Source organism: Pleuronectes platessa, chromosome 23 (assembly GCF_947347685.1).
Source record: "Pleuronectes platessa chromosome 23, fPlePla1.1, whole genome shotgun sequence".
NCBI classification, from domain to species: domain Eukaryota; kingdom Metazoa; phylum Chordata; class Actinopteri; order Pleuronectiformes; family Pleuronectidae; genus Pleuronectes; species Pleuronectes platessa.
Window position 1 is genome coordinate 8215693 of NC_070648.1, and position 21777 is coordinate 8237469.

Genomic DNA, 21777 nt, shown 5'->3' on the forward strand with positions numbered 1-21777 from the left:
ATGTATTTGAAATGCTCTTTGAAACAAACCTACAGAGAATTAGCACTCAACTCTGTAGACAACTTTCAAGCATATATTCAGCCAAATTCCTTTTTATGAAACAAATTGCACTGTTGTGCACTCATGTAACAGGCTTTTGTTTTTTTTAAGCTAATAAAACCAACCGTACTCTGCTTTTGGCCAGACAACCGTATTCCTCTTTCACAGCACATGTAATTTAAATGCGGGTATTGCCACTAAAAAGGCAATTAACTATTTTCCCATTACCAGGAGAAGAGTGTACCTTTCGTTTGTTTTCTCCTCGGTGCATCATGCTAGATTTACAGAGGTAGAGGTAAAGAGGATTTAAGGCTATAAATCGCCAATGCCCGGAAGTTCAATGTGAGATAACATAAAAAAATGAATAATGTATGCCAAAATAAAGACAAAGAAATAAGCATTTTCACCCAGGTGCAATTTTTCCATCACTGCCGATTGGAGCCGGAACAGGAGCTGATAAAATTCCCCGTCTATTGAGTCATTTGACCGGAGAGAGAACGTAGATTGTTGCCGTTCCCATTTCAGAGAAAGTTAGTGGTTAGGACCAGTGGAAAAAGGGGCTTTAGTTAACGGGTTGCTAGTAATTACATTCAGCAGCTAAGAGATATTTCCTGAAGGGTTGGAGGAGACCAAACTTGAGCAAAAGGGAGAGTGAATTATACCCTTGCACTCATTAAGCTCACTTTAACTTCTCAATTTTATGTTTTAAGCTTGATAGTGTTGCCAAAAAAAACTAAAAACAAATTAAAGTATAATTAGATGGCAGTTGCGTTAAGCAGTAAACTTAATATTTGATTTAATTAACATGATATAGTATGGTATTACGTTTTTTTAGTTGTTCCAGCTAAGTTTATTTCAGTTTATTTGCCCCAAATTGTCATTATCATCATCATTATTAGTTTGAGTGACAGTCAATTTCACGAGGATTTAAAATATGCAGGTGTTTTGCTAAAGCGAAGCATTTAATCACACCTTGAACCTTGTTGGGAAAATAAAAAATACTCGACTATGCAATTGTGCCGTAATTCCAAGTCAGTCTTAAATGCACGGGATTATGTAGCACTCACGGTTGTGTTAAGTGGATTGAGAGATTATGGCAGATTTCCTTTTGATTGATGAGGTTGACCGTTGATCTGCCGATCTAACAATGACTTTGAAGAAGACAGCGACCTCTGTGTAGAAGTGAGATTTGACATTTGTCTTTAAATTGAATTGATAGTGATAAGCGTCAAAAAATAAATAAATACATTTAAAAGATGCTCTCACACTTTAGGAGCAATGGAGTTATTTTCAAAGACATTTACTTTTACACAAGTTGCACAAAATAAACCTGTCAGAGAACGAGACCACAGCAGCGGCGGTTACGCAACAACACAACAGGCAGCGGTCGCACACGGCACAAAACTGACCGGTGACTTCTAAATGCAGAACATCACACGGACGACGAGGCACCCCCTCTCCTCTGCTGCTCACTGCCTCGTGCAATGTGACACACAACAGGGACATCCCAATATCATAATGCACAAAGTAATCTCAGGGAAGCCCATTTTAATCAAGTGTTCATTTCAAGGGCACAGCATCAACGGAGAGAGAGAGACGCTCAAATTATTAACTTGTAGAAAAGCTGCTCTCTCGGCTTCATCAATAACATGGAGGGAGTGCGGCGGCTCCGAACGCTGCTGCGAGGCTTCTGGCGAGCACATCACGACAATCCTTGCTTCACTGGCTACCTGCGAGTTTTGGATTTAGATTTGAAGACTTGACTGCTTGTATTTAAAGCCTCGAGTGGTGACTCCTGCCAATATCTGATCTGCTCACTCCCTATGAGGCTGATCGCTGCTTTAGATACTCCGGCAGTGGCCCTACTCACGGCCTCTGCTGTGGAACTCGTGGAACACAGGCAGCCCGTGTTTCGAAACGCTCTCTATGAATAATAGTTGTGACTGCCACCTGGAAAACACAGAGAGACAAAGCAGCGCCGAGATTCTGGAGGTAAATCTCTCGCTTATCCTCGTCCTTGCCCTCTCGTCTTACTTTCCACTGCTCATGTATGAAACACGCACATGCCTAGGAAAATTGCTAATTAAATCTCGAAATAACACTCTTGAGTCTTGAAATACACGCGTCCCCAAAGCGTCAGAGCTCGATTAAGAAAGGGTGTTTAGATGAGAGTATTCTAATAATATTTGTGCCTTTCTGGTTTCATTAACCCCGTAGACCCTGAAACTAAAAAAGGAGTTTAACAGGACCTGGCGAAGTTATTTGAGGTTGTATGCGTTTTCAAAGCAGGCCGCTCAGGGGTGCGGCCGAGGGATTGTTACCCACAATGCATGAGAGAGGAGAATCTAAATGTGCTTCAAGCAATGTGGGAGATGAGACATGACGGCCGGATCTGATCGATTCAACTGTCAAAGTTTGTCTTTCCACACACACACACACACACACACACACACACACACACACACACACACACACACACACACACACACACACACACACACACACACACACACACACACACACACACACACACACACACACACACACACACACACACACACACACACACACACACACACACACACACACCTCTCTCTGGGCCAAAGTACCCAGAATCCATTGCACCTCAAGGTCACCTCAGTCTCTCTCTGGCACTCAGCCTGTGAACCTCACATCTCACTCGTCTCTAAATCAAAGTAATGCAGCACCGATAGGACAGGGAGAAAAACAACTGCTCTTTAAAAAGAAGAGAGCGCATTATTATTTTTAACATTTTTGGTGAAAACGCTGAAGAGCAAATGGCGGCGTTGGTTTTTTCCAGAGTTCCTGTCGACATTGTGGAAGCCGGCGTTTCGATATCCTTTATGTACCTAGAATAAATCCTGGTTTAATGAGGGCTTTACAATATAACTTTCTCTAAATTTCATTTTCCATCTCATGTCACAAAGAAATCTAAATCCGTCCGGATAATCTCTACACCGGTATCAAATTGCACTGCAGCTTCTTTCGCCCTCAAGTGTCATTGAGGGGCCGAATGTTACGTGAAGTAATGCAACGGTTTCTGCTGTTTGACTCTTAGACGTTTCTTTTTTTTGGTAAATTACTGCACTGACTGTCTGTAAATAGCCTGAAGAGAATAAACACGGAGGAGAGCACGCCAACCTGAACCTGTTTACTATGTGTGGTTCAACTCATCAAGCTTCATGTGGTTAACATGTTTACACAATAATTTCAATACAGTGTTTATGTGGGAAATCTTTAACTGGGAGGATAAAAATTGCTCCTGAGATTTCCCAAGGGATTTATTTGTCAGACTGGGACACAATTTGTAGAGCTTAACCCAGAATTACACATTTGACTGTTTTATTAATCCCACAGTGGAATACTGTAGGCCAGCGTTGCTCCAGCCATGTTAACGCACAATGGTTGGTTTAGCCGTTGCAAGCAAGTTGGATCTTTTTTATTTTCCTCATGCTAATGTGAGGAACATGTATCACATGAGCAATGAATAAATGGTCAGGAGCAGGAGATCTGCGTGGATTTCCTTTGAAAATGGTAATTTGGGTGCTGAGAGGAAAAAAGTGTGGAGTTGAAAAACATGTCTCCACTGACAAAATGGGTTCATTTTCACTTTTGGCTCAATCTAAAGGACGTATCAAAGCAAGTCTGACCAACACGTTGGCTTCATGAAATGTGTAAAAGGATGAGTGTGACTATGGCTATTTGAGGTCATTCTCCTCACCAAAATAGTTAAATGCACTCCTGCCCAACTACTGGAACTTCCACAGAGTCTGACAATTTATACATATATGTAAGAGGAGATGATGGTGGAAGTTGGTGGGAGAAATACAAATTAAAGATAACAATACGGATCAAGAAGCCAACTCACCTTGGGCTGCACCGCCACTTCTACCACTTGATTCTGGTTCATGCAGCCTTTGATAAAGCCCTCCATATTGCTGTTGAACTTCATGAAGATCACGTAGGCGGCGTAGCCCGAGAGCAGCGTGATACTTTCCCACATGGAGATGATGTTATCCAGGAAGAAGATGATGAGCAGGATCAGATCCAGGATGTAGAAGGAGACGTCGCGGAAGAGCGGCCACCATGTCAAGTTGAGGATCTCCTTGGAGAAGATGGCGCACATCCCGATGACAAAGAGGATATTGAAGACGGCCGAGCCCACGATGGTGCCGATGCCCACGTTGCTGTGTGAGATGAAGACGCCGATGATGGAGGTGAAGAGTTCCGGGGCCGAGCCGCCCGCCGCCATGAAGGTGGCGCCCGCCACGTCATCCGAAATGGTCAGCTTCTCGGTGATGACTGTGAGCGCCGGGACAAAAAACTCGTCGCACACTATGGCTAAGGCAATGAACATGTAGATCATGCCAAACATGTGGAAGGCCACCGCCCCTTGGCGCCGCTGCTCAAGGGTGAACGCGTCTGGTGGGTAATCCCCCTGGCTCATGTTGCTATTTTCTGTCGATTTCATGGCTATTGGTTCGTCTGCTGACACATTGGGGTCCATCTGGTGTTGGCTGAACAGCAGAGTTCTGTGGGGGGCGGACTGGTGGAGACTCTCCTGGGGGAGCGCCGGCTCACTGAGACCACCTGAGCTCCTGGTCAAGGCACTGAAGGAGACAGCACTTAAGGCCACTAGGCTGACCATTAACCCCAAGATTCGCACAGGCCTCAGCTTTTTCCGCAGACACCGGTGGCCCTGCCGCTTGCAGGCGGCACCCAATATGGGTCGTCGCTCTTGTGTATCCATGCAGCCTTTATCTGAACCCATGGCTGTGCAGCTCGTAGTGTCCTCTCTGTCAGTGGCTAGATAGGAAGAGGGTGCGGGGCAGGTTTCACTGGAGACAAAGCATGGCGTCGTCTTCAGTTTCGACCGAGTTGAAAAGATTGTAGGTGCTTTCCAGGGTCTGGTTTGCCAAATGACGTCTTCATATTAGCCTCTGCTGGCAAACGTCAAAAGAATGAAGAAGGAAAAATGATTTAGTTAGGGAATAAAGTCAACAGAGTACAAAGGTAATTATAATACTGGTTTAAATATCGATGACTATGTTTATTTTAAACACTGGAAAGTTGTATTTACAATAGTCCTTCCAATATATAAAAAGTAAAAGTTTAACAAACAAAAAAGACAAATCAATTAATATCATAGTCAGCGTCGCTGTTGAAGAGATGACAGTATATAAATCAGGGACAATCTCCTCCTGACCACAGCCCAAAGAGATCGTTGTAGATTAATCCAAATATTAAAGTAAAAAAATGACCAGTTACATGTGGAATACTCAGATTTAAATTCATATTTAATGCTGGGTTTTGATAGTAATCAAATAAGGATCATTCTCCCAGCATGCTGAAGTTAATCTCTATATCACATGAAATGAAAAATCAATCAACGTTGTAAATCTGAGGATAAATAAAGAGGATCTAAATGAGATTTGCAGTCATTACAAAGACTCCCAGTAGCTCCATACTTTTAGATTTTGTGTTTTAACTACATTGCAAGTCAACCTAAAACCACGCGAGACACAAACATAGCAGAGAAACTTGCAGCCTGGTCAGAGATAATGATGATGATGGTTTAACTGGTGAAAATATTCTGTCCGTTAAGACGCACGGAGGGATATTCAAAATGTGCAATCTCCTGTACCTGGGATATTGGGACGGAATGTGAAGGCCGACGGTGCACGGACACCACTTGGCTGCAGTCAGTGGAAAACGGAGAACGCTGTGACGCCGCCGCCGCCGCCGCTCAGGTGAAACCAGATAGAAAACACGAGTCCCGTCCTGTTTCGACTTCCCCACCGGCTCCACTCACAACTCTGTCCGCCCTGCCTGTCTGCCCTTCACTGGTCCCTGCGCCCTTACGCAGCGGCACCAGCGCACAACAAACAGCTCACCACCATCACCACCATCAGCACCATCATCATCACCATCATCCCCGACCACAGCAGCCCAGCATCAGTCCCCCCCCCTCCACCCCCACCCCTGGCGAGGCGCATGACCATGATGCGCGGACAGGCTGCTGGACGCGCCGCGGTCATTGCCTTACCTTTGACGGAGGCGAGGAAAAAGCAGGATGCTCCGGCACGGCAGCACGGTGAAATTCGGAAATCCTCTCTCCTCTCCGGTGCCCTCTTGCTCTCACCGAGCAAATCCACAACAAAAAAAACTGTGACCGCTCTCCGACGACAGAGGAGGAGCTTTGGAAGAGGAGGGGAGAGGAGGAAACTGCGCTCACCTCTGGGCTTCCTCACAGCAGCAGTGGCAGCAGCAGCAGCAGCAGCATCCCTCCCGGGTCGGATGAGAGAACATTACAAAAAATAAGATAAATCACGGTGTAGCAGAATATGTCACCGGGCTGCGCTCAGCACGTGAAGCGGCTGCTGTGTGCGTGAGGCCAGGTGAGCTGCAGACGGCGCATCCTCCCATGCTCCGTTCACGCGGCGGGGGCTTTGGTGACGGTGCGTATTGAGGGAGGAGTTGCCGTGGTTACACAGCAAAGGAACTATTTATTTATTATTATTATTATTATTATTATTATTAAGATTATTCCTCTGGTGACGGAACAGGTGGACGTGCTACAGCTCAGCAGCTGGTGCATGTGAGAAAAGAGCTCGGGTCATTTCAAGGTTATACATTGCACGGAGGTGGATCCATTTCTCAAAGATCCCCCTGCAACGTACTGCTCCACAAAAACACACACACACACACACACACACACACACACGCACACACGCATTGTAAGATTAGATGCTTTATATTAAAGTTTAGTTGCATACAATTGTTATATCGTATTATATACTACTGTGAACTATATAATAGTAATAATCTGAATAATATGAATAATAGGGTTATGGCTCCTTTCAAAACACAAGGTGCTTTACAAGTTTAAATGAAAAACTTGAAAAAAAGACAGCAAACAATAGAACAATGTTAAAGCACAGAGAGGTAGCTTATGGTGTACCTAAAACCCCCTGGTGCTCATGGAAGGGAATCAAATGTTTAAAAAAAAAACGTACGTATGAAAAATCCAGGTCCAGGCACTCCAAGTTAGGTCATTAGCATAAGATATTTTTGACTCAGAATCTTTATGACCCTTTCCCCTGAACATCTGGAGTGATTACGACCAGCAAACACTCAGTATAAGCTGTTCTATGTCAAGTTGTATTTTGTTGATCTATAGCTATGGTTAACTAGCCAGAAAATAATATATCAAAAGCTAATTATTTGAATTCTCTTTCGCACTAATCGATTGTAAAATAAGACTAGGAAAGGAGAAATAAACATGATTTGTGGTCATGTGAAACAAGATATTTAGTGAATACCTATTTATTTCAAAGAGAAAGTAGAAACACTGCCATGCATGAAATAACATAGGAAATTAATACAGGTCACTTTTGACCCTTGTTGTGTATCAAGGGGTTAACAACAATGGTGTTCTTGACAGCCGGTAGGGGGACTTCCTCCATTTTGTTGTGTCATGCCCCTAGAGGTTAAGAAAAAAGCTAAAATGTGGGAGGACCTTGTCAATTCTATTTACTATATTGTATTTATCGTAAAGTCCCCCTAGAGGCCAAGTACAATATTGCATATTTTCACCCTGCCCACCTGTAGTGACTGAAAGTACTTGGTCAGTTTACCCTGATGACGTTGGTGTATTATAAAGATTCAAGCCCATTTAATTAAAGGCCTTTTACATTTTTGAAACCGCTTTGAGTTCCTGGACTTGAACATATACGTTTTCCTCAAATTCTGTGGACAATTATAAAGCCATTTGAAAATCACAGAGCTATAGAGCACAGATACAACTGACTGACTCAAAGCTAAGCTATAGGCTAACAGCTTCTAAGCAGGATAGTGGTGTCAATCCTCTTCTCTAAGTCATAGCAAGAAAGCAACTAAACAAATTCCCCAATATTTGAACCAAGCTTTTGGCATTATTTAGTACCAATGGAAAGAGTTGTGCATTCTTTATGTGCCAGTTTGCTTCATTTGAATGTGTCACTAATACCCAGGCTACATCTGACATGATCGTCATCCCTATAGGTCCCGGGGCTGCATCATCTCCACTAAGGTCAAATAACCCCCCCCCCCCAACAACTTAGCATTAGTCGGCGGGTCAAACCCTGCTGGGGAGACGCAACATCCAATCTCTACACAGTGTGACAAAGTATGTGTGACACTCTTGTCCTGGTGCGGTATGATAAATCATGATTCACTGACCTCATTGATTGCCCCCTCTCTGCTCTGCTCTCCACAGTAGCCGCCTCTTGTTACCTAACAGGGAGCAGAGCATTATTTTTCGAGTTACCTAAGATGGTCAATAGTCAGACGTTTTGTCGAATGTGCAAAATTAGCTGATTTGGTAGTTCTTGGTAGCCATAAGAAAATGTGCCGTACGAATGTCTATTAATAGTTGATGAGATCCTATAAATACGTCGTGCATCACAGTGGATGTGAAAGCTTCCATCACAGCAAAATGTGGCTTTAAGTAGTATATTTGATATTTTGGGGAATATGCTTTCCAATTTATTAGATAAGGAGATTGTTTACACTGTCAATTATTATGTATATTAGGCTACCATCAGCAGCTGGTTAGCTTATTTTAGACTTCCCACCAGAAATAGGAGGAAAACTGCTGTTGTTGTGGGTTTGCGAGGGCCTCCTCATCTTAACTCTTTCCGACAAAGCGAATTCTCATTTATCTAATGTCAAAATAACCCATGAAGACTTAACTTTCATAGACTAAAGTCAATCACTTTTCCCTATCACCAGACCAAAGTGCCCCCGAGTGGAATGCTCTCGCACCCATACGTCCAGACGACTATTAATTCTGCTCAAAGTGATTGAGATCAATTGCCTCGCTACATCCATAATGCACTGGTTTTCACACTGGGGCTATTGCCAGTGGGCTTCCTCACCAACCAGGCCCATGTTTTTTTTTCCACAAGAACAAGCTGGTGGCCACTGTCAAGCTGATTATAAAGAGGATCGGAGTGGTGAATGAACATGTAAGTAGGTTGCATCGATCAGATGGCTGGGGTTTGATAAGACTGGACTGAGCAGCTGGGTTTTTGCCACCACCCATCTGTCATTTTGAGGAATTAAAGAGCATGACGTTAATTTCACACACAAAGTTAATTTTACTTTTCAGAACGAGTATTTTAACGTCCTTTGTGGTTGGGAGAGAGTTTTTCAAACTGAGATTCAACATATAAAGTTGAGAAGTGGGGTTTTAATACAGGGTTAAGGTTGAATTCAGAGCCCGGGGGGGGGTCTAATATGAGAAGAGTCCACATGAACGGCCCTCTGTTGGGATATTCATGACCTGTGACTTGTCGGTCGACATTTTCAGAGGCAATGGAAGTTTATATTTTGCTGAATGGTAAGTTAAAGATATAATATGTAAGAATTCTTCTTTAAAATGTCTAAAAACCCCAAGACCTATGTTACATTTTGTATTCACTATTGCACTGATATTATCCAAATGTTTCCAATCATGTTCACACCAAACGAAATTCCCAATTTTATTCAAGGTAACACAACATACTTCCGGGGCAAAAGAAAAACACACTGCTAGCCAGTTAGCCAATTAGCCAGGTGGCTGTTCGTCACTTAAGGATTCAGAATTCATTTAAATTTAATAAATGTAATTTGTGAGTACCTCAACTTAATACATATCCAATACCCTTAGCTTTAAAGTTTGAGGAAATTCTATTTTGACTTCAAAGAGTGAGGACGACACAATATGAAAAGATAAAAATCTAATTTGGGATTAAGCCCAACTATCTGTATGTGGACCCTGTGTTATAAACCTGTCTGCAGATGGTGAATCAAAAGGTTGGTTTGAATATTGACTCTTCTTCACACACACACACTGTCACAATATCAGATTGGTTTGTGTTGATATAATTAGCTGCATGAGCGCATGCATCTGATCGGTAAACATCATCGTCACAAAAAGGGCCCGTGAAACCGGCTCTTCGACTTAGATCTGTCAATATGTTTGCCTATCAAATGAGATCCCATCCAGGCCGTCAGCTCTTTTCCAAACAATGGCCCCCCCAGTGCATACGCAAGCCTCCGCTGCACGCCACCAAACGGGCCGCCCCCATCTGGCAACGTTTCCAGCCGAAAAGTGATGACTTGTCACCGGTCAGGTGGGCTGTGGTGGGGCGGAAGGGGGTTTGGAGGGGGCGATGGCGGCAATTGTTTTGATTCGTCTGAAATCTGTGCTCCGGCAAAAACAGCAGAAATTTCCATGCTGGCCCTGCCCCCCACCCGGCCCAGCCTCGCTTTGGCCCGACAGCTAAATCCGAGCCTTTGTGCCCCACATAGTTGTATGGATTTGTCAGCAATGGGGCAGGGGGCAGCGGGGGATAGACAGGGTGATGATAACCAAGCAAGTTTTTTCCGGTGGAGAGGAAAGGACAATTGACTGAAGCTGGTTGAATTATTTCTATTAAACAAGGACATTTCACTGACGCTTAGATGAGGGAAGCAGTGAAAGTGGAGAGCCCTGGGATAAGAGACTTTTCTAAGAGACTTGCTGGATTAGATGTTGAACCCTCATATTAGCAACCCCCCACCATCACAGGTCTCCACAAAGAGGCTTGGACAGACCACCTGCCCCTTAGGAAAATGCAGTCAGCAAAACAAACTGTGCACAGGCACCAGTGGGATGCTCGGAGTGTAAATAGTGAATCATTGAGGCCGGGTTAATTTTCTCTGAAAGGCAAATGGCCTGAGCACTAACACAATAGCAAGACTGTTCAAAGATAACATAGGGAGACCATTCAGCTTAAAAACAGGGGGAGGGTGGGAGTAATCATTTTAGCAGCTTTAGTAGCTCTCAAAGAAATGAATAATGATGATGATGATGATGATCCCCTGATCAGTAAGACCCCGCTTTGAGTGGTGGTCCAAGGCCACATTTATATTGAGTAGTGCAGCCAGCATTTACAAATGGCTGAGGTAATAGGTTCAAACTAATTCACATTTGTCGTCACCGAATTCATTTGCAGTTGCATGGTTCTACTGTTCTTTGTGTTTAGTAATTGTTGGGTTTCCTGTAGCACATAATACATTTACTTATTGTTCTCTCTACTCCGCCTGTATTTGAAATGTTCGTAAAATTGAAACATTTCAGCACATTCCTTCCAAAGCTCAGTATGCTTTAACGTGACATAATGATGTTTAACATGGTCACCATCTTTGTTTAGTATTTTAGCATGATAAAATGTGATAATTAGCAAAACAAATACTGATTATAATGAAATTAAAGTTGCAGGTATTGGGGTCAGGAACCAAATTTGCTATTGCACGTATGGATTCTGACTAGATGGCGCCATATATGAAAAGTCAGGGTATCTGCCCCCTGGTGGAATGTCTGAGTGAGCCCATATGAGAATAGAGCAGGAATGAGTCCATATTTAGGGAATTAAAGAAGGTGGCATACATGTAGAGCCTGCTGACAGAGATTCGAGAGCTTCAGGTGTATACGGTCTGCAGCTGTCGATGTGCTATAAACAAAAACATGTTCCTGTTGTTGTGAAAGCGTCTGACGGCGACAATCTCCTGCCGCGTTCTTCATATATGAAAGACAAAGTCCAGAAGATTGGGTCCGGACCTTTTCTGGAGCTCGTGTATGAAAACGATCGCAAATGTCTGTACAAAATTGAACTGGAATGAATCCAGTAGTTAGATTGATGGGTAATTAGGCCAGTTGGGTAGATATTTCAGTCATGCCACCGCTATAGAGGCACACCACCAGCATAGAAAATCAATCCACTTTATGTATTTTTAATCATAAAATGTGAACCCCAGTTCAGGTCTCGGAGAGATAATAGGAGGATTAACCTCTGTGCTACGTTTGCATTTCTGATTGATCATGTTAATTACAAATGAAACAGTGGTCTCCTTATACCAAACGTGAACCTTTATATTACATTTTGAACTGCATGGAACCATTTAATCCCCCTAGTCTCAAAAAAGAACTGCAGCAAAAAGATTTATCCGTCAGCTGCTCACATGTTAACAGAGAGTCACTGCTGAACTAGACCGTAAACCATTGCAGGGAGGAGGTACTAGAGTATTTTATCTGAGGTGAGACTTCTAACTCAAAACGTGATCCCCTTCGTGAGCCTTTTTACATCATCAGCAAACACTGAAAGTTCCGTAGAAGCTGCAGAATCGAACACTTCCCGTCCACATTATACGTTTGGCTGGAGGTTGTTAAGCTACAGTATTAAAGTAGAATACATTATCTTTGAAAAGATTTCTCTGCTGGGGTCCTGAGCTTATCCCAAGTAAAAAATCCAATTAATCTTTGCCCTCTTTAACCATACAGCAATTAACTGCAGCAGGACAGGACAATGCAGAAAGACAAACAAGACAGAGGAGACTTATTGATCTGCTCGCTCCATCCTTGACTTCACATGACTAAAAGCAGGCGGGACAACATGTGCGGTTTGTCCTTGTGACCTCTGGAGGCTGTAACTCAATATTTCACGGCTTTGCATCCGTGAGACAGAGGCAAAAAGTAGAGATTTGATTTTGAACCGAGGTCTTCAAGATTCGATCTACCAACGAACAGACGCTGCAGCATATTTTCTTTGGCCGCCATCGGTCACAGAGAAGTCTGATGGGAAGAAGGACGGCATTGATACAGGATGTGTGCTGCATTATGAGGTTAATCCTCCCATCGACTGTCCCACAGATGGGCCGACCTGCTGGGCTCCATGGATGAGTTTTTGGAAGCAGGGGAGGGAAAGAAGTTGAAAATCGCCGCCACCGCCCTTCTGTTAAGTTGAAGGGAGCGGGTGAACGAGAGAGTTTGAGCAAAAAAAAACAGATGAATGGAAAAAGAAAAAAAAAGTGGAAAAATGTTTCATGCTCTGATGTCATTAGGAAGGCGAAAGCAGAGCTGTAATCCTATTTTAATCGCAGTGGATTTATTAAACAGGAGCAGCAGGTTTAAATCTCAGCAGATTACACAGAAAGCCCAAGGAGATATGGAGGGGTGGGGGTTTGGGGTGGGGAGGCTTGCATAACCAAGTGCACTTAAGGTGATGTGGTTCATCTTTGACTAGTCTGGACTGGCGGAGTGGGGAGGCGACGTGGGGCTTCCTCAAAATTTAAAAAACAAAAATCCTCCAAGATTATCCAAGAATCGTGAATTTCTTGGATTAACATGGAAATTACACTCTCCATTGATATGTGGTCTGGGTGCCTGCGAGCGCTACTAATTATTTGTGCCTCAGTTTGCCCTGGAGTTGGCACGAATCTCCTTGACACCCTTTGTCGGAGACCTCTCGTGTACGATGGGTTAATCCCAGGTCACATCACATCTGGATTTAATCAAATCAATCCCTTAGCAGATCATGTAGAACTAGCTTCAACCTGTAGAGGTCACCGGTAATAAAAAAAAATGAAGTTTCCAATCAGAAAAATGACACTCTGTGTATGAGGAGCTGAGGGTCATTTACTTTATATATAGAAGGATAAATAAGGTGCATGTAGTCGATAATCTGTATTCGGGTTTGACTGATTTAACTGTGCAGTACTCTTTTTCTAAAAGGTATTAAATATAGATGTAAATTGTAAATTTGAGTCCCTTAAATGAATTTCCCAAAAAAGTGTCATGTGGCACAACCATGTATATAATTGTGTTTATATATACTGCTCAAACAAATCAAGGGGAACACTTAATCGTGTATAATAATCATCTGTATAACACTAAGTCAGTGACACTAAACAGGGATATCAATTATGAATCAGTTTCACCTGCCTTGATGCATATGAAGGTGAAAACAGGTGCAATGGAGAAGCTAAAGCAGGACCGCCTCATAACGGGGAATGGTTTAACCTGGCCAAAGACAGCATGCTCTCTCTTTATCCTTCCTGACTGATTCTTCTTCGACCCAGCAGCAGGACCGGTATCTGCTCTTTTGTGCGAGGAGGAGCAGGAGGAGCACCGCCAGAGAACTGCCAGAGCCCTGCAAAATGAGCACCACGCCCAGCACCACGCAGCTCGATTGGCATTCACCAGAGACCAGCAGACTTGGGTTCCTCCTGGGCCCACTCATCAGGAGCCACTCATCAGGAGCCACTCATCAGGAGCCACTCATCAGGAGCCTACCCAGACGTTGTCGGAAGTGCACACAAGGCAAACGGAGGTCATCCACAGAACTTGGCCAGGATAACATTCACAATAGATGGATCAGTCTGATTTCAATATATTTATTTTATCTTTTCAGTGTTTCTCTCTTTATTGTCCCCTTTCCCTGCCGTCACAGTACATTTTCCCCAACGTGAGACTAATTTAGACTTGAGAAACGCAAGATAAAAATCAAGAGTGCCTGATTGCAGGTATGAAGATTAATAGACAGACTTGTGTCCATAATGCCTTTGAGAGACCTTTTTCAGAAAAATGCCATGAATAACAAACTTAAAAACTGATAATATACATTACGTGTCATGTACTATTTCGGCTTAAAAAAAATCTTAATAAATCACGTGTCAAACATCATTTAGTGGTTTATTCTGTAAGAGTTGATCATGAAACAATAAAAAAAAAAATTCGTAAAATGTGTAAAATAATTATATGTGAAAACCGAATGCAGACCAAAGTGAGTTCAGACTAAGTGAAGCACAAGCCAGACAGGTAGTGTCTTCCATAAACAAATATGAATTGTGGAGACACACTGTTCAGTACAGAGCGTCGTGCTGTCACTGAACTTTGCTTTGGCCAAACGCGTCCAACAAACAGGACGCCAAGCTGACCATCTGTTAACGGAGCTTCGTGACACAGCACCTCTTTGATGACGGGGGAAGTTTCACATATTTTTAGAGACGTTTGGAACGCTAACGTTTTTGGTACCTGGACATGTCAGCATAGACTGTTTCTTTGACAAAGTACTGTTCAAAAGGCACAGGTGCTTTCCCCCACTCTTCAGCTGAGTAATGGTCATTTGAAAAATACGTGGAGGAAAACCCCGGCTAAGATCATTAAGAAGATATTGGAAAAAAAAATACTTGTCAAAGGGATTTAAGGGAATGCTTGTGATGATGAATCTAATCATCACTTTAAAGCAATAAATGCCTCGTTCTTCAATACTGTCGAGGACGTATTGACCCTCTATGCGCCTGAGTATTCACTTAGATGTGTGCAGGGAGCTCTGCCTGGTTATTTCCGGACACATTTGGTGAACTTCTCAAGAAATAAGGCAGAAATAAGGCATACGAAGTGTGCTCATATACAAACTGGTGAAATTTGGTGTGGATCTGGATAATTATCAAGTTTTTGTAAATCGAAATAAATGTTTGTATTAGGGAGGTTCACTCAGTTAAAAAATATTCCTTTCAGCTATATCAGAGAGAGGATATATTGGCTCGTGTTATGAGAGCCCTGTGCAGAGTGTTTTACATGCTATATGTATCTGATCTCAATCTTTCTGCTGTTATAGATAGATAGATAGATAGATAGATAGATAGATAGATAGATAGATAGATAGATAGATAAATAGATGTTTATTTTCCTTTGCACAGGTACAGGAGAAGTAGGTATGTTCCGTGCAGTATAATTAGATATTGAAATGACAACCCAGAGATTGTGAACTTCATCCATTCTCACTGTGCCGTCCTGCAACCTGCCATCCGCTGGACGACTCAGGTGTTGTCTTTAAAATACGTTTCCTCGCCTGTAGAAAGAGGTGGGACTCGGTCATTAAGTGTGAACAGGTTTTTTTCCATGTTGGACAGTTTGACTTGTCAGGCAGGAAACACTACCCCATGACAACACAACATGTTGTATAAGCCGCATTATAGATGACGCCTATGCTTCCTCTGCTGGGACATGTACAAAATGAGCCGCTCATCCCCTCAGACAAAACTGTCTCTAAAATAATTCCTCACACTTTCTTGTATTTAAAGCTACACGATTTAACTTTTACTGAGCAACAGCGCCCCCTGCAGCCAAGAGTGGTGATTAATGTTGTTCGGCTTTGTGTCTGAGCGTTAAAGTGGTTTTCATTTGGAGAAATAACAAATCCTATCAATCTTTTGACCGGATCTCTGACTGTGTAAGTCCCACTGTGTGTATTACCCATGATCCTCGGCTTCCGGAACCAGAAGAGCTGCAGCTGGAACAAATCCACCAAACTCTGTTTAGAATTCTTCATATTCTAAACGCTTCCTCACTGAATATTGGAGATAAACGCTGTTTTTTTAATGACTTCTAGGTCTGTTAATTAGTAAAAGTTACATAGTGTTGCTTTAAATGGGGCATCCATTTGTCTGATGAGTGTTACAACGCGGTTCATGAACTAACCAAATGTGTTGCATATGTCCTGTGTTACAAAACCCATGAAAGAGGCTGTTGCTTTGATTTGTGTGACACAACACTAATGCTGAATGTGGGATGAATTAAATCTGATCACCTGACAAAACTGAAAAAAAACAACTAATTCCTTATGTTTCGATTAATTAAATGACTTTTTTTTTTACACCTAAACTTCCATTGTGCTAATCTCACCATTAACTAATACGATTTCCTGTGTTTTGTATAATTGCAACGATTCCTGCAGAATTGTTCACATTTTAGTTTTTAGGGAAATATCTTAATTTAAATCACTTGTTTATGACTGACATTTAATGTTACTTCCTACTACATCTCTCAAATGTATAACCCACATGCATGTCTGTAGTTAGATTTTATTCAGAAACGTTTGTCAGATTAAATGATTTATTACTATGAGGTGGCGTTATATTGATATCTTATTATGAAACCATTCTATAGTTGACTACCACTGTAACCGGTCCTGTTAATTAAAAAAGAAAGAAAAAAAAAATCACAATTTCACTTAATTTTTTTTTTGAATTGATGCCTGTGAGGCTGTCAGATTAGCACTGCCTTAATTTACTCCCATTTAGAGTTAAACTGAAAAATGTCCCATAAATGGCTAACTTCCTCCCCCTGCTGGACAAAGCTGAGAGTTACATTGAGTTCGGGAGGACTCCTCCAATGATCTCATTAATGGGCAGCGATAATACAATTAAGAAAGTTGTCATCTATTATAATAGAACAATATTCTGTGCGAGTTCCTTTTGTAGAAAAAAACTAAAACAAAGACTGCGATCTTGTACATCGACCCATAAATTAGTTGCGTTTTGCTGCACCACTGAAAATATTCTGCTCCCCCCCCCATTAAAAATCTAAATTTTCCACTCCATCAAATATCAATATCTAAAAACTACACAAACAAAAGCATTTCATTACTTTTTCATACTGACCTCGTGTATGTTGTTGTGGAGGAACCCAAAGCACCAGCAGGGGGCAGTATTGGCGGCGGCGACGGTTCTTGCGCGGGACAAACTTTAACCTGTGACACCCGCCTGGCTCCTTCCTCTTCCGGTTTCGGCGACAGCAGGTATGGCGGCTTCTGCTTTCCTCTCATAGATTATGGTCTGAAAATCCACCGCAATCCTCCGATTTAGGAGTAAACGTGTCAAATAAAAGTTTGTATATCACTAAGAGAAACGTCACCATCCTCTACGATGCGATGATTTTAGTAGATGGAGGGGTTTATGGGTATTTTTTTTAATCATGCCGTCCCCGGTCTCCGAGCGATGGAGAATGGCCGCAGTGCACAATTACGTCAATAATGGACGTATTTAACGTGTAGTTCAAGCTTTTAATAATGTTCATGTTGCAGAAAACAAACAATGTAATAATGGTGTAATGTTTTGGTTAATAACGGAGACTTCGTAGCATGGCTAGCAGAGTTAGCATCCTAGCATCACTTCTAACCGGGAGCGTTTTGTCTTGTTTACAGCTTCAAAATGGTGCAGCGCCTGACTTACCGCCGTAGGTTGTCCTACAACACCGCCTCAAACAAAACCAGACTGTGAGTGAGCATTGTGATGGCTTCTGTGGATGTGTGGTCGTGAAGCCGAAACCGTGACTGTAACCTATCATTACCGTCTTGTCCCGTAGGTCCCGGACACCAGGTAACCGCATCGTGTACCTGTACACCAAGAAGGTCGGCAAGGCGCCCAAGTCCGGATGTGGCATCTGCCCAGGAAGACTGCGTGGAGTAAGTTTAAGCATCGTAGTCGGGCCTAGGGTCCTTGTTCTAAGTGTGTGTGGGCTGGGACCTCCTTAAATACATGTGGGTCTCCTGCCTCAGCTACATCGGTGTCAGATATGACATGATGGTTACTCTTCATGGACCACAGCTACCTGACCAGCTTCTGGGGGTTCTTCTAATCTCTAATTTAGATTGGCAGTAATTCTATGTGATGGATGACATAACACTGAATCCTGCCTCCTATCCCTGGATTTCTTTTTCCTGTTAGGTTTTTTAAGAACAATGTAAAGTTGACTCATCAGTTCTCACAAACATTCTAAACTAGTTATCAGTAGATACTTCTTAAAGACATGCACTGGACTCCAAGGATCCTCTGTCTGAGTGAGACGCTCCGCAGTTTCTACAGACTTTATCTGCCTGACCTAGTATAATATTTGGGGGAGTGGATGGCGCTCCTAACATCCAACAGATGGGAAACCTAAAAAACATTTCTTAGTAGAGACACGGAGAACACAAAGATAAATGGCACGAGAGTTTGGGTTGTTGATGAGCCACAGCTATCTCGTCTGAAGACGACTGAGGATTTGATGCTGTTGTAAACGTGTCTGTGCAGAAAATCTCCTTCTGCGATGTGCATGTGTGAAAGGGAAACCCTGGGTAAAATCCTAGGCCAATTCTCTGGATTTTACCCGGAGGTCATGTCTTCGTTAGTACGTTATAAACAGAGCAGCTGACCTTTCTACTGATCTTACAACCCAGATGTGGGTGGTCTGTCGCTAACGTTTTCTTGTCCCACAGATTCGGGCTGTTAGACCTCAGGTTCTGATGAGACTCTCCAAGACCAAGAAGCACGTCAGCAGGGCCTACGGAGGCTCCATGTGCGCCAAGTGTGTCCGCGACAGGTAAAGGGATTTCTCATCTCCTGACCCTCACTGAGAAACTTGAACAATGTTAGTGACAAGAACTTGAATTATTAATTCATATTTGCTTTTATTTGCAGGATCAAGCGTGCTTTCCTGATTGAGGAGCAGAAGATCGTCGTCAAGGTGCTGAAGGCACAGGCACAGAGCCAGAAATCTAAGTAAAGTGTGTATTTGTATTGCCACAATAAAAAAAAGACAAACAAATCCATTGGCTGCTGTTTTGTTTTTTTCATGCTTGAAAATAGCTAATGCAACAATTATTATTTCAGGGTGTCCGCGGGGTCTTGAAAGTTCATATATCAATTAAGGGAAATCAAGACCCTTGTAGCCGATGGTTTTTTCCCGCTTATACCAGGGGTCGGCAACCCGCGGCTCTTCAGCCCCTCCCTGTGCACATTTTTCGTATTATGAACGTCACGTTCATTTTTTAAAACTTCATCGTATCAGGCTGTCATGAAATACCAGGAGCGGGCAAATGTGTTTGTGCCCCGCTCACTCGCTCAGAGACACAGCTCGTTCGTTAACAGTTAAAACACCTGAGTTTCTCTCGTCACAGCTGCTCAGAGATCAGCGCTGCAGTTGGTTTGTACCGAGCTTCAGTTTCCGCCTCCAGTCTAACCTGCTCTCACTTTTTGTTTTAATATTTTGTCAACTAAAAAATACATCACATCCTATTACATCGCTATAGTGTCCAACCCCCGGCCTCAGTAAACTAACCATGGATAAATAACCAAAAAGAAAAATCTGCGAAGGAAATAGTTTAATTCTGAGTGGATAGATTAATTTGCTTTCACTCCCCAACGATGCTGGTTTACGGCAGGGAATTGGCAAACAACAAAAAATGTCATGTTTAAAGACATTTCCAGAGCGAGCACATGTACCCAGCTGGAGATGAGCAAAAAAAACAGTTCTGTGTTTCATTTATTTCAAAGTAGGCCTAAACATGCATTTTATAATCCTCCTCATGAGAGTTTGGTGTTTACCTTTTTTGTAACAATTAGAAATAGCAATGTCAACAGTTTTTTTTTATTGATGTTCTATAATTTAATAAATGCAAAAAACTATAGTTTTTATATATATTGTATAACTTTATATAAAACTTTATTGGCTTTGTTATCAAATATGTTTTGCTGCTCCAGACATTTTATTTGAGGGAAGAGGGGGCCAAATGGCTCTTTCGATAGTAAAGGTTGCCGACCCCGGTCTTATACTGTCAGGAGGCCTCAGTCCAAAAATGACATGAGAGATGGTTATTGAATCGGGACATCACACCCCTTTATTTTCCTACACACTTCAAAACTTCTCTCTCGACAACACCCCCTTCCGTTAGAACCCCCCCTTCAAAACAAGAGTCCCAACCAACACCCTGCTTATAACAGGAACTACACATCAACCTTCCACAATAAAGCCACTAGATAAAATAGCTTACAGATGTGTTGTCTTTTCGATGTGTATAGCATATTTGTCAAAAGTCGATGTGAATTAATTTATTCTAGCCCTCATTACAGCGCAACAAAAACATCCTGGGGCTCGAGCGGCGTTGCTAGGCTTGTCTGTCTCAGAGCGCGATTCGCGCTGCGGTCTGCAAAATAGTTTTATTTAAAGTATTATAAAAGTGCAGAGGTGACTGAACTATTTACTGCTCAGTGTGTCTGTGCAGTGTTTCTCACACCACAAGTAGATTCTGACTGCCATATTATTTCGATCTAGCCGCTTAATTTGTCTCTCAAAGTGGACCAGATTGATGCATCTTTACTTTAAAATGTCCTATATCCTCTTCCAAGAGGGTCCAGGGTCCATCCACCATGATCTCTACTAATCCTGTGGGAAACACTGTTTTGCTTTTGTTATAAATAAATTGTGCCTTTTGGCTTAGTAACTGAATTTATTCTTTTGAGCTTTATTCCCGAAATCGGAATTCTGTTGTGTTGAGACAGTGCTACATAGAAGTTCTGGCAAACTTCATTTAATTTTGCAATCTCAAACTCAATAGGTCGCTGATGTAACCGGTTACAGCTCCTAGTGGCACTGGGGTCTTAAAAAATATTGAATTTAATTTTAGGATTGCTGCATATACCCTGTATTTTGAATCAACATCAGGTCAAACAAGGGTTTAAATGCTTGACTGAATTCAAAAGTCAAGGTACCATGAGTGTGTTTAAAATCCCACAAGCAACATACGGATAAACAGTAATTTGTGTCAAGAAACAAGTCGGAGCCGCATGGGGAGAAATATAAAAATAAGGAAATATATTATATTGCCACAGTTAATGATCCTGCAGTGATTAGAAGCATTTAAATGGAAGATAAGACTATTAATCCTAGAGGAAATTCTCTTGCCAGTTTGCTCCAAAATCCAGAATAAGTGAAAAGAAGTGTATTGCAATTTTTTTTTTTTAATTAAACTATTGTTTTACACATGGACAAGTTATTTATAACTCTAACATGCTACATATGTGAGTGCGTTTCTGGTTTGTATGTTTTGTCCACCTTCAAATTACAATCCAATAGCCTCTCATCATACTTAACAATAAAAGACCGGGCACTAGGACCTTGGGGAGTCTGCATCGCTGCTGCGCTGGCTTTCTCACTCTGCCAAGCTCTCATCAAGACATCAGGATTACAGCCAAGGAGTTTAGCTCATAGTAAATGATGCACGGAGTGAAATTGTAAGTACAGGTAGTTACAGAATGTGGCTATCTGTAGTT

General features: G+C 42.3%; 2 protein-coding genes across 2 annotated transcripts in view; one reads left to right on the forward strand and one right to left on the reverse strand.

Moving 5' to 3' along the window:
- The window catches only part of LOC128430315 (sodium/potassium/calcium exchanger 2-like), a 35427-nt gene extending 30578 nt beyond the window's left edge, over window positions 1–4849 (reverse strand). The window contains exon 1 of the mRNA XM_053416359.1: window positions 3930–4849. Coding sequence (XP_053272334.1) covers window positions 3930–4831 — 902 coding nt within the window. The 5' untranslated portion in view covers window positions 4832–4849. The remainder of the gene's footprint in view (window positions 1–3929) is intronic.
- A 12562-nt stretch (window positions 4850–17411) lies between these two features.
- rpl34 (ribosomal protein L34) lies at window positions 17412–19273 on the forward strand. The gene is made up of 5 exons (XM_053416162.1): window positions 17412–17486; window positions 17892–17963; window positions 18053–18152; window positions 18945–19048; window positions 19147–19273. Exons 2-5 carry the CDS (start codon window positions 17899–17901, stop codon window positions 19229–19231), a joined length of 354 nt encoding a protein of 117 aa, XP_053272137.1. The 5' UTR covers window positions 17412–17486; window positions 17892–17898; the 3' UTR covers window positions 19232–19273.
- Window positions 19274–21777: the final 2504 nt, after the last annotated feature.

Bases quoted from the DNA above. Each gene is read 5' to 3' on its own strand.
- rpl34 (XM_053416162.1), top strand. From the start codon at position 17,899: ATGGTGCAGCGCCTGACTTACCGCCGTAGGTTGTCCTACAACACCGCC. The intron at 17,964-18,052 runs GTGAGTGAGCAT...CTTGTCCCGTAG, and splicing joins GCCTCAAACAAAACCAGACT to GTCCCGGACACCAGGTAACC. The intron at 19,049-19,146 runs GTAAAGGGATTT...TTTTATTTGCAG, and splicing joins GCCAAGTGTGTCCGCGACAG to GATCAAGCGTGCTTTCCTGA.